Here is a 12664-nt window from a genome sequence, read left to right as displayed (position 1 = left end):
TCGATGATGTTTACACCCGTGCGAACGTATGTTCGAAGGGTATACTAAATTTCCCTCACCGTTTGCAACGCTAAGAAATAACGGTCTTAGATATAGACTCAAGTGTATGTATTTGATCAGCGTCAAATTCGGAGTTGATTTAGCTTTGTCTGTCCGTCCGTCCGTCCGTCCGTCCGTCCGTCCGTCCGTCCCAACGATAACTCAAAAAATAATTGAGCTAAGTTCACCAAATTTTCACAAACGATTTATTGTAGTAAGTGCCAGAACCCTATTTAAATTGGACATGATCGGGTTACCGGTTCGGGCAGCTGGCATACAACTTCAAAATTTATTTGGCTATATCTCAGAAACTATAAAATCTGTGGTATTGAAATTTCACACAAACGAATATATTAGTAGGGCCAATGTGTCTGATGAAAGTCGTTGAAATTACTTGGCTCCTTCTGGTACCTGCCATACAACTTCAAAAGTTATTTGATTATATCTCAGAAACTATAAAAGCTATGGTATTGAAATTTCACACAAGCGAATATATTAGTAGGGCCGATGTGCTTGATGAAATTCGTTAAAATTTCTTGCCTTTTTCTGGTAGCTGCCATACAACTTAAATAGTAGTTTGGCACACACAGTATTTTGAAAAACAAACAGTACTGAAATTTTGCATAAATTAATATGGTAATACGGCAACTTAAATTCATAGTCTGTCCAATAGTCAGTTATGGCATCTTTATTTGTACATAAGATAATAAATTCGTACGGGTATCACAGAGTTGACAAGGTCAACTCTCTTTTTTTCTCGTTTAAAATTAAAAATTTAAAATTAAGCATTTGATAGGTTTATGATTAATTTCTTGGATACCATAATTAATAAAATTGATGAGTTACTGAAATTGTTTAAAATTCTGGAAATTATTTTATAAAATCAAACGAATGAAATAGTTTTTTTAGCCATTTTCTTATAACAAACACCATTCCAAAAGGAAATAATTCAGAAAATCACTAAACTAAATTCATTTAAATTTTCAAATATCAAATAACTATATACATATTGTGTATATATATAATTGATTGTGTTAAGCACTTAGTGGTGAATCAACTACTTGATATAATTAAATTTTGTAGAAATAATATTATATTTTAGAATAGAAAGAATATACAAGAGAATTCATTCAAATGTTTCTTTTTAAAATTAAATAAAAGCTCTTATCAAATACAATAAATAATATTATACAATAAGAATAAAAAAGAAAACGAATTAATATTAGAAATTGTACCGCCGTAATCCTTTAAAAAGATATTTAACAATAAAGTCATTACAACAATAGCAATACATACATATATAGAAATATTCAAGAGGAAAAATGTAAACAATGTAGAGTACAACCATTTATTTACTTTTCAACCCTCTCGAAATTCAATCTTTTATATTTTCTTTTCCTAAATCTATTTCCTATATTCCATTATATTCAATTTTGTATAAAAGAATTTCTATAAAATTTAAAAAAAAAAAAATTCTAATTTTTTCTGTACTGTACCTAGTCTAATAATTTTACTTTTTTCAATTTACACGATACTATGGGCCTGATCGTCTATTTCGCTATTTTACTCGGAAGGTGAGAAGAAAGTGATACTTGTATAATGCAATTATCGAGTGAGCAGAATTATTTGGTATTGCGTATCTCGTTTTTTTTTTCCAAAATTCATACAATATTTGTTCACTTTGTTTTTGAAAGTGAGATACGTTCAGTCGATAATTTGAGAAAAAATGCAAAAATCCAATTTTAAAAATTGAGTAATCTTATTAGAAAATTGAAGCATCCGTTAGAAAATACTGAGAATTCTAAAATGAATAAAAAGTGAGTTAAAAAGCGAGATACACAATCAGGCTGTAATTTTAAGCCTTATATAGAGCAAATTTCAAGTAAATTTGAAAATTTGTATAAAATAAAACTGTACGATAATAGTGTACTTTTTCCGAATTATAAAAAACTATTAAACTTTCAGAATATTAAAATATGCAATTCTAATTGGCACAAAATTCCTACTTCATTGTTAACTATAAAGCAAACTTAGGGATTAAAATCTATTGATAAATTAATTTTTTAAATATTTACACACAACTAGATTGGATTTGCAAAAAATCAAAGGATTATTACATTAGCTTCAAAAATATATTTTATAAATTTATACAAATTTATGTGTATATGTATAATTCATGTTAGGCATTCATAATTAATTTAATTGAATATTAAAAATATTTTAAAGGTTCTTTTGTATAAAAAATTTAATACCGATTTTGCATTTAGTACAATATTTTTTTAGCTTTTTTTTATTCAGTAATTTTTAAAGCGCTTTAAGTAATTTGCATTTATCCATTATCATATTATGAAATTCTAAATTTTTTTAATGTGGACACAAATAATACATAAATTTACATAATTGATTCGGATTATTTAAAATGTAATTTACGGTATATAAATAACATAAACAAACTAAACACAAAAGAGCAAAAATTAGAGAAAAATATGGTGATAGTTTAATATGTAAATATAAATTAAAAAAAAAAAAAAGATGTTACCGAGTTGTCAGAATATTGTTATAGTAACATTTACTACCCATCTCAGAAAGCAATCGGATTAGTACAGTTTTAGTCCGTAGAGGGCAAGTAGAATAAAAATTTCAACATCTTTAAATTTGTCAAATTAGGTAGGTATTAAAAAATCTATGTGGCAGATAGAAGTTACGAGTAAAATTTTAAGAGTGCCGATCTGAACTTCATGTTTTAACTGTTTTTTTTTTTTTAATTTTTCAAGTAAATTTTGACAATTAAGTATCGTTTATCAAATGTAAAAGCAATTTAAAAAGTGTAATTATAATTTAAAAAGTTCTTATTCTTGCATGCTATAAATAACTACATACTCGTATATATAAATAAAATACATACCTTTTAATTTAGACCTTTGCCTCCAAAAAATTCGTAGTTTTTATTTCTGGAAAACCATGTGAACTGAAAACTGTAATTTTTATTCACACCGCCATTCTTACCCTTCAAGAAAAATACAAAATAATAATTTTAATACAATATATAGTGACATAAAATTAAATAACACAAAATATTAATTTTGTAGTTATTCAAATGAGGAAAATAATGGTACAAAATATAAAATAATTTTACATTTAAGAAATAATAAATTTTACTTAATATAAAAATTTTAAATAAAACTAAAATAACAAACAGAATTTTAAATTTGACTTATAAAATAAAAAATTAATAATTTAAATAAACATCAGCAACAATTAAATTGTAAATTAATATTCTTTGATATTGTTAATTTCTACAAAATGTTAAATTTGATTACAAATTTAAAATATTTTTGCTCCTTTTACATATTTAAAGTGTGATTGGAAACATCTGTGCGAAATTTTGTATTATTATATGAGTTGTATGGCAGCTACCCGAACCCGTTGTCCGAATCAGTCAAATTGCAATACCAGCTGTCCTTGGCAGAAAGAAAACAACTTGTGAAAGCGTTAGATCGGACGGACGGACTTGGCTAAATCAACGAAGAATTTTATGCTGAGCAAGAATATAAATACATGTCCATAATAGAGACGACTTCTTCAATTTGTTACAAACTCCATACGTCTTTAATACCGCGCTTAAACAAGCTTTAATTTGCATCAATTATGTAGTTAAGTTTAATTGATCAAGACAGTCTTCCAACGCAACATCATGAATTGCAAAAAATATATTAAACATAGCATTCCAATATTGGAATTTCTAGGGAAGAAGTTACGAAAGATTTAAAATATTACAGACGCCAAGTTGATAATATCCCTAACTTCCCAGCGGTATATAATTGCAGAGTAAATAGGGGAGGTGGTACTGCAATTTTTGCAAAAAAATGGCATTCCTATCAATGTAATTTGTAAAGAGAAATATAGTTATACGCAATTAGAAATATTTAGAAAATAATTTAATATTAAGAAAATAAACTAACAAATACTTCAGACCATTTATTTTTTACTGATAGCAACTTGAATTTGTTTGAAAATAATAATATATTTGTGAGATATAAAGATATGATAACTACTGCGGGATATCACATGGTAAAGAAAATTGAAAGTACAAGAGTAGCACAACAAACAAAACAAAAAAAAAATTAAAAATTTGATCATATAGTTACAAATATTAATTATAATTTCAATATTAGTTACAAAATAGAAGATAATAATTTCATCATCAGTTAGCTACAGTTGCTATAAAATGCGAGATGCCTAAAAAGTTACCTATGAAAACGCGGGTAATACACAGAACAGGTTATGATCGTCTACGTCATATTATAAAAGAGAAAATAGGTGGGATAACGGTACCAAAATCAATGTTTTAATAAAAATTATTCAAGAAGCAAAAGAAATGTGCACAGGAACATTCCGTTTTAGAGCTAGAATCACAACATGGATAAGCCAGCTCTTACTAGAAAAATTTAAATATAGAAAATCATTGTATGATGAGCATAAAAGAGAACCGAACAACTATGAAAAAGACTAAGATATGTTGAAGCTAAAAAGAAGATAGAAAAGTTAATAAAGGAAGCTTAAAGTTAACAATTAAGTTTAGGGATAGAAAAAGCAGAAAACGACTCTAGAAAACGATGGAAAACCTTGATTGCTACAATAAGTAATAAGAATTATCTAGAAATAAGTATCTGAACAACCAACATTTGTAATGAAAGAAACTGGGGAAAGAAAAAATACGGATTACGAGACCCGAGAAACTATGAACAAGTTTTTCAATGAGATAGGAGAAAAAATTCTGAAAGGGATTCAAAAATCCTCAGTGGAAGATGATATAATCTATAAGATACATAGTAACAAAACAATATTCCTTACACAAGTTACAGGAACAGCAACTTACAATATTATAATAAACCTTAATAAAGCGAATTTCTGAAGCAATTGAAAAAGGCATGCTTGATTCCAATTTATGAAGCTGGCTTAAAAGAGGAATGCAGGAATTATAGGCCAATCTCAATTATAAAATCAATATCAAAAAATATATGGAAAAGCATTCAGCGTAAGAATTAGAAATTTCATAAAGCAAACAATAGATTTTGATAAGAATCAATATGGTTTTTTTGAAAAATAATGGTACAAAATCGGCTATTGCAGCTACGTTATAACAAATATATGATGCATTGGAAGAGGGGCAGATGTCCGGAGCCGTATTCGTTAACTTAAAAAAGGCTTTTGATGTAGTTAATCATCCAAGACATTGTGATCTGATAAAAAACATGGGAATAAGAGGTATTTCAAATGTTCTGCTACAAATAATTTAACAAATAGAACCCAATGTGTTAAGATTTAGGACGTACTTAGAGATAAAGTAACTATAAGAACAAGTGTTCCACAATGCTTTATATTAAGTCCAGTTTTGTACTTGCCATATTATGAACATACCAAAAACAAAGTTGATATCAAACTCTAACATTTATGCGGATGACACAAATTTGATTGCAAAAGGCACATCATTTGTAGAATTAGAATATATATTAAATAAAGATCTGGCAACCTTGGGTGACTAGAAAAGCTGCTGGCCAGATTACAATGAATGGTGTGTCAATACAAAAAAACCAATTATATAATATTCAAAACTTCTAAAAAAGCTTTAGATTTACAAAATGTAGATAAGGTTAAGTACTTAAGAATGATAATTGACGAAAATCTGAGATGGGACTACCAGATAAAAATCCTGAAGCAAACGCTCATCCCTATAAAATGTTCTAGCGGTATTTAAAGATCCTACTCTTAAAACTAATAAAGTCTTTATTAAAAAAAAAAAAAGAAACAGTTAGGAAACGCTTATATATTGGTAAATGGTAGGTTATTCTTAAGACAAGTGACTCACACACAAATTCAGTGAAATCGCTCTGTGTCTTCTAGTTTTTCACGAAGTGAAAACGTAACTTACCATGAAGACGATTTTCTCTGTGCAATTTTAAAGCAATAAAAAATATCAAAGTAAAATAATTTTCAAAACTTGAAAAGCCTAGAAATATAATAAAATTAATAATGGCAATAAAATAATTAATAAAAGAAAAAACTACAAATCTACAACAATAAAAACAATTATAATCTTACTACCAACTTTTTTCATTGAAATTGTGAAGAGTTCCAAAAACGTCAGCAGCAAACGTCACTATTAACCAATTCATCTCAAACATCCATGAACAGCTGAAAAAAAACGTGAAAAAGTAAAAAAATTTATTAATACTATTTTCTCAAATGTAATCAAATAATTTTAAACCTGTACAAATGTATGTTCGAAGAGTATTAGTGATATTTCCTACCCCGTTTGTAAGACAAGGAATTAAAGGTCAGAGTTAGCATAGAACTTATAAGAAGCTAACATGAGTATCTAGACTTGCATAGCCTTAATCAAATCCTGCATATAATTGAGGTTATACAAAACTCAAATTTCGGATAAACAAATTTGATTCTGAACATGAAAGCGTAAAAGCTAGGTCGTCATATTTTTTATCATTTTTAACATAACAAAGCATTTTAAGTGTCCATTTAATTTCGATTTGAAGATAATTCATGTATATCTCACAAGAATTATATGATGAATCCTAATGATAGTAATTTTTCATGTCTGTAACTTGATATTAGTCAAGCGCCATTGAGCATAAAGCAAGAAACATACATGATAAAAATTTAACAAGGTACATTGATTATATTAAGGTACATTCTTTTAGCATATGGTCGGTTAATTTTTTTTTTTTGGTTTCAAAGATTACTGAAGATATTTTCCAAGGAAGCATTAATAAAATATATACAATAGACCACCAAGAATCAAGAATATCCGATGAATCCTGCAAAAAATGAAGTCGTACGCTGCGCACAGACTCCTGCCCCAAATATTTTATATAATTCAATGTAGTATTATAACTGTAAACAAAAATTGGTTCTACAGTAAAGTTTGACTTCTCTTTTACAATTCACCGATTTTTTCCCACATAAAAGTAATCAGAAATTAAATTTCAAAATATTGAAAAAAGAATATAAAAATGGTCGATTTATTTACTTTGTATGTTATTCACACATACAATGAAAACCAAAACAATTTTAATATTCAGTTTTTTTTTTGTGTAAAAAAAAGAAATTATTTTAGTTTATGTTTAACAAACTTTTTAACATTTCCAACAACTGAAAAAATTAAAAATTACTTCACGTTAAGGGAAAAATTTTTTGTGTCTGAAAAAACAAAACATTCCACCTTTATTTGTCAAGGGGATATACAAAGAAGCATATGAATTCCATTTTCATGCTTTTCCGAAACAAAGAATTAAAGATCAGATAAAGTTGAAAATAAAAAAAAAAATATTAAAATTATAACCCGATTATAAAGAATAAAAAAAAAACTTTTTCATAAACCAAATTTTTGCGCTCCCAAAAAAAGAAAAAATTTTTTCATTTTCTTTTGTTTTCCAGCTTATGCAAATGAGTTAAAAATTCTTCATTTTTTGTACACCTCTATGAAGGTGGTATATGCTTTATAGTTTAAATTTAAAATTCGAAATTGCTTTGAAAAGAAATATTTACTTCTTATTTAAATTAAGCGAGTCATAGAGTGATTCAAGCAAACAAATCCTTTAAATTAAAAAAAAAATCTTTAATAGATCAATGACCGCGATCGTGTGTTCTATACTCCGTACCTTGTAAGTGTATAATTTTTCGTATACCGTAAAATTCACCCGATCCCTATGAAAATTCGCTTGCTTCCTATACAATTTACCTATCCTGTTAATTTTGAGAATTTTTAGTAATGAAAAGATCTTAAGGTTTTTAGAAATTCAATTTATTTTTTTTTAAACTCTTTATATCGGAACCTTTCGAATTCTCTATTTTCGACCAGAGTATCTTATTTTTTAGAAATAACTTGCATCTTTCTCTTTTAGTTCTACTTTGTAGTAGAGATTTTTAGAAAATAAATGAAAATTTATACAGAAATATTGTAGTAATTTAATAATAAACACACGTGTGCTACCTTTATAACGATATCTAGATAATAATAATACTCGTATTAGATTATTGTAGTATAACTTTTCAAATAAAAAATAACTTACACCAAAACTACGCCCAATTACTTCCTCTTTTAATGATTTTACGGTATTAACATAAAAAAAACCGTACAGAAAAATTTTTACATAATATATTAAATTGAACGTGTTTGCAAATTTATGAAAATAACTCAGTCCTTTTCATACAATGGACCTTAATTTAACAAAATATACATAGCAATTTTGGGTAAAAGCCAAAACTAACAAAAATTTTATTAAAAACAAAATACATATATGTATATTTTTTTTCATTATTGGAACTTTTATAGCACGTGCAACATACCTTTTATGACATAAAACTACATAAATATATGCTTGATTAAAAATTTATGCACACGAATTAAAAGGTAAAAGGATACTAAGGTGAAAAAAAAAAAACAGAAACTAAATAGTTGATACTGGGCTCCTAAAGCCCCTTAAATGGTCATTGGTGTAGAAAATCTTAAAATCTCAGATTACGTAATATTGTTTTGCGCACTTTCACAAAAGTAATTTAAGAACATATTTGCTATTATTTTAAATTAAATTATTTATAAAACGATATGTACATGTATATGTAAAAGAAAGTGTGATAAAAGTGTGACACAAGTGTTATGAGCAATTAATATAAAACTACAATAAAATTTCTCATATTTCAAAGTGATGTCTTAAGATATTTTTTCATAAATAAATCTGTTCGTACTCAATTTTTAGATTATAACATTCAGACTTCTCTTATAAATTGTAATTTATATGTATATATGTATGTATATATATATGACCATAATATATGTATGCATATACACAATAGTGTTATTGAAAAACATATCCATACTTATAATTGTACAAAATTGAACTGGTGTACAATTTAGAATTTATATTCAACTCATAAGCTGAGTTGTATATTAAAACCGTACTATACAGCAATTTTGAAATCATATGGGATTCTCTAATTCATATGAAATAGAGAATCCCATTTAGAGTATCATATGAAATCATATGATACTCTAAAATTGTAGTTAAAATTGCGATACTCTAAAATTGTTGGCAGAAATATATACCAAATATAAGTATAAGCACATGTTTATTTTCGCCTTAGTTTCCGACCAAAAGTTAAATTATTTTAAGAAATTAAATCTACATTTTATTATTATAATTTTAAATATCTTGTGTCTAATATGACCTGAAAAATAACTTTCTAATTTAAAAAAAAAAAGATTTTCATTTCACGAAATCGAAATTTAAATAATAATGATTTATATTTGTTATACTATAAAGAATAACTAGGCTATTTATTTGAAAATAGTATTTTAATTAGCTACATTAATAATCAGTTTAAAAGAAAGCAATGCATTCTAATTTACATATAAATTGAAACTGTTATAATATATTGTACTCATTATTGTTAATTGAGGCACATGCTTTTTTAGTCAAATTTTAAGAACTAGTATAAAAGAACATTGCTTTTTTATGAAAAATTCATATGCTTTTTGAGAGATCGATAAAGTGCAGTCCCGATATTAGAACGGAAAAAAATGCAAATAAGCTATTTTAACATTTTGCAAATAAATTAATTACAAAATATTAAAAAATGTACGGAATCAAATTTGTGATTGCCTTACTGACGCTTTCAAATTTAGCAAATGAATACTGTAAGTATAAAAATAAATTATATTATCCGAATAACAAAAGTTTTGTAAACCTTTTTTTAGATTTTCATTAAGTTTATTAAGTGAATTTTGCAAACAATTTTGGAATACATATTTCACTCTAATTTGGATTAATATTTTTTAACAAGCGTATGTGAAAAGTGAAATAGGTTTAGTTACAAACATTACAACTTTGTTGTATTTAATTAATATTAAAACAACATTCCTCAAAACTGTAATAACTTTTTGGGCCTTGAAGTATAGAAATTTTCATTGTGAATTTAAGTAAACGTTTACTTGCTCAATAAAAATCATTTCATTTTTAATTAATTAAATTAGCCGCCTGCCTACATTGTAAATCCTAACTATAAATTTTCATTTTTTTTTCTATAGATGCTCGTGAAAATTGTACAGCTAGTATTTATGGAGAAACAAGAGATCAGGATGTATGGCCAGTACAATGTGTAACTGGAAATTATCAATCTCCAATTGATATTCCACCAAAGGTATATATTGGAAAAAATCAAAAATAATAAAAAAATAACGTAAAAATCACTTAAGTTAATTGTAATTATAACATCATATTATCGATATTAAAGGTCAGATCGACTTCTGCAGTAATAACGTATCATAAATTTGATCAAAAATTAGAAGAAGTGACATTAGTACATCAAGATTACCTCCGTAAATACAACATCAATCATTCAATGTAAAATGAATATTTAATTGTTTGTATTATTTTGTAGTTCAAGGATATTTTCCGAAATATGTAAAAAATCGTCCTCCACCCTATATTTCATATAAAGGTAAACAACTTCCAATACAACAATTTGATTTACATTGGGGTTCATCTGAACATTCAGTTGGTGGTAAATTTTATGATGGTGAAATTCATTTATATGGCAAAGATTCTAATAAACGCGTCCATGTTATTCTTACTGCCTTCCTTAAGGTATTAAAACTATAACTATATAGTGAATTGAATATAGTTAATTCACATATAAGCTCTACGAATAGCATTATATTTAAAATAAAAATATAATTAACTTTTATTTTTAGAAAGCTGATAATGTTAATAACACGCTCACTAGAGTTATTAAACTAGCTGACGAAATTAAACAACCAGATCAACGTGTCACAGGTCATTTTCCAGAAGCAGAAGATTTTTATTCTTTCCTTGAAGTTGAAGACAAAGAGGCATATTTTTATTACGAAGGTAGTTTTAGTTTTTTATGTTGTGTTTTTTTTTTGTTGCAACTATGTAATATGTGATTCAATATTTTATAGAGGGTTCCCGAACTTATCCAGATTGTAGACCAAACATTGCATATATAATATATAATGGTTACATTGAAGTTGAAAGTCAAGCGGTAAATTTTCATTAATTTTATTTTAATATTTTATTAAATTTGATTTTAATCGAAATTATAATTTTATATTGAATTATTTTAGATGGAAAATTTAAAAAATCTTAAAGATAGCAAAGGCAGATTGCTAACTTGTACCTATAGAAGTATTCAGCCATTGAACGGCAGAACCGTTAGAAAGAAATATCCAGGACATTGAAATAAAAATTTTGCCTTATATGTTTTAGAAAATATGTGTGATTATATAAATAAATATCAATACCTTAACATAATTATTTTCTTAAAATATGTTCATTTATTCTTTTAGGTAAATATTTCTTATATTTATTAATTATTTTCTATTAAAATATAATATTCTCAAAAAAGAAAATTCTAGCACAATTAATAAGCAGAGATGATTATTAAAAGAGTTGAAAATTTTGTTTCGTAATGTAAATCGTACAAATTTACAATACTACAAACACAAAATTATAGTTTGTGTAGGCAAGTAGAATGAAAGCATGAACATATTATACTATGTATGTACAAACAGTAGCACAAAATATTTCGTTCTGATTGGAGTTGTTAGGAAAACAACATTTTTACTTGTTGAGGACATTCTGTGATTCTCTTTATTTTAGCTTCAAGGTTTTTCTATAAGAAAACATATACGACTAGCTATATTCATATATTATTGTACATTCATGAATGAAGCGTACATAATGTCAACCATTGAAGCAACAATCGTCAAAAAATATTTTCGAAAAATATTTTAAATAGAATTTTATTGAAGTAAATATGAAAAGAAAAAATAATTTTTGATTAATAATGAAACAATAATTATGCAAATAACAATCATTGAATTCAAATTAAACTTGAGACAAAAGTAAAATGTAAAAGAATTCTCAATAAACTTAAAGATTTTTGAACTCTAAGTAGATGTAAAAAAAAAGAAAACTCTTATTTGAAATACAAAATTTGTAAAAGTATAAATTTAAATTTTATCAAAAAAAAAAATTATGAATTTTTTAAAAGTACATTGCTTTCATTTCCGAATATAACGAGTAATCATAATATTTTGTTTTATCATACACACTCATACATACAAAAAATAAAATATTTTACAGTTCACCTGTTGAACGTCAATGATTTTTACTTGAAAAAATATTTTAAAACAAAATAATAATAACCAAAACAAAAAATATTTAAATCTGTTCACAATTCACAAACATAATTATTCACATACATACATACATACGTACTTATATACCTGTATATTAGTGTATAATATAATATACATTCCACTGTATATATACACATAGATACACATACTATATAGAAACAAAAATACCGACCATCATCATAATATTATAATTTCGCTTATCAACAAATTTCTACTTTAACATAAATATCCTTAGGTAATATACAAGTAGAAGAAACCTTCGTATACTAATATTAAATTACCCTGAAGTTGTATTTTATGAATGAATTTTTGTATCTCGAATTTTCTACTGTTTTTTTTTAACGTTTAAAATCATTGTTTTTTTGTTACTTTTAAAAAAAACAA

The 12664-nt window shown here is 25.9% G+C and overlaps 1 protein-coding gene across 1 annotated transcript; it reads left to right on the top strand.

Moving 5' to 3' along the window:
* The first annotated feature begins 5213 nt into the window (after positions 1–5213).
* On the top strand, positions 5214–11330 carry LOC129608136 (putative carbonic anhydrase 5). Its single transcript, XM_055519462.1, has 8 exons — positions 5214–5307; positions 5667–5789; positions 10145–10257; positions 10351–10435; positions 10558–10703; positions 10811–10967; positions 11039–11121; positions 11204–11330. The coding sequence occupies exons 1-8, from the start codon at positions 5214–5216 to the stop codon at positions 11315–11317; spliced, it is 915 nt and encodes a 304-aa protein (XP_055375437.1). The 3' UTR covers positions 11318–11330.
* The last annotated feature ends 1334 nt before the right edge of the window (positions 11331–12664 follow it).

This window comes from Condylostylus longicornis, unplaced genomic scaffold (genome assembly GCF_029603195.1).
Source record: "Condylostylus longicornis isolate FDR11 unplaced genomic scaffold, ASM2960319v2 ptg000030l, whole genome shotgun sequence".
NCBI classification, from domain to species: domain Eukaryota; kingdom Metazoa; phylum Arthropoda; class Insecta; order Diptera; family Dolichopodidae; genus Condylostylus; species Condylostylus longicornis.
This window is presented reverse-complemented; position numbering and strand designations above follow the sequence as displayed.

Coding starts and splice junctions, on each gene's coding strand:
- LOC129608136 (XM_055519462.1), top strand. CDS start 5,214: ATGTCCGGAGCCGTATTCGTTAACTTAAAAAAGGCTTTTGATGTAGTT. Junction 5,308..5,666: donor AAAAAACATGGGAATAAGAG/GTATTTCAAATG, acceptor CTTCTAAAAAAG/CTTTAGATTTACAAAATGTA. Junction 11,122..11,203: donor TTGAAGTTGAAAGTCAAGCG/GTAAATTTTCAT, acceptor GAATTATTTTAG/ATGGAAAATTTAAAAAATCT.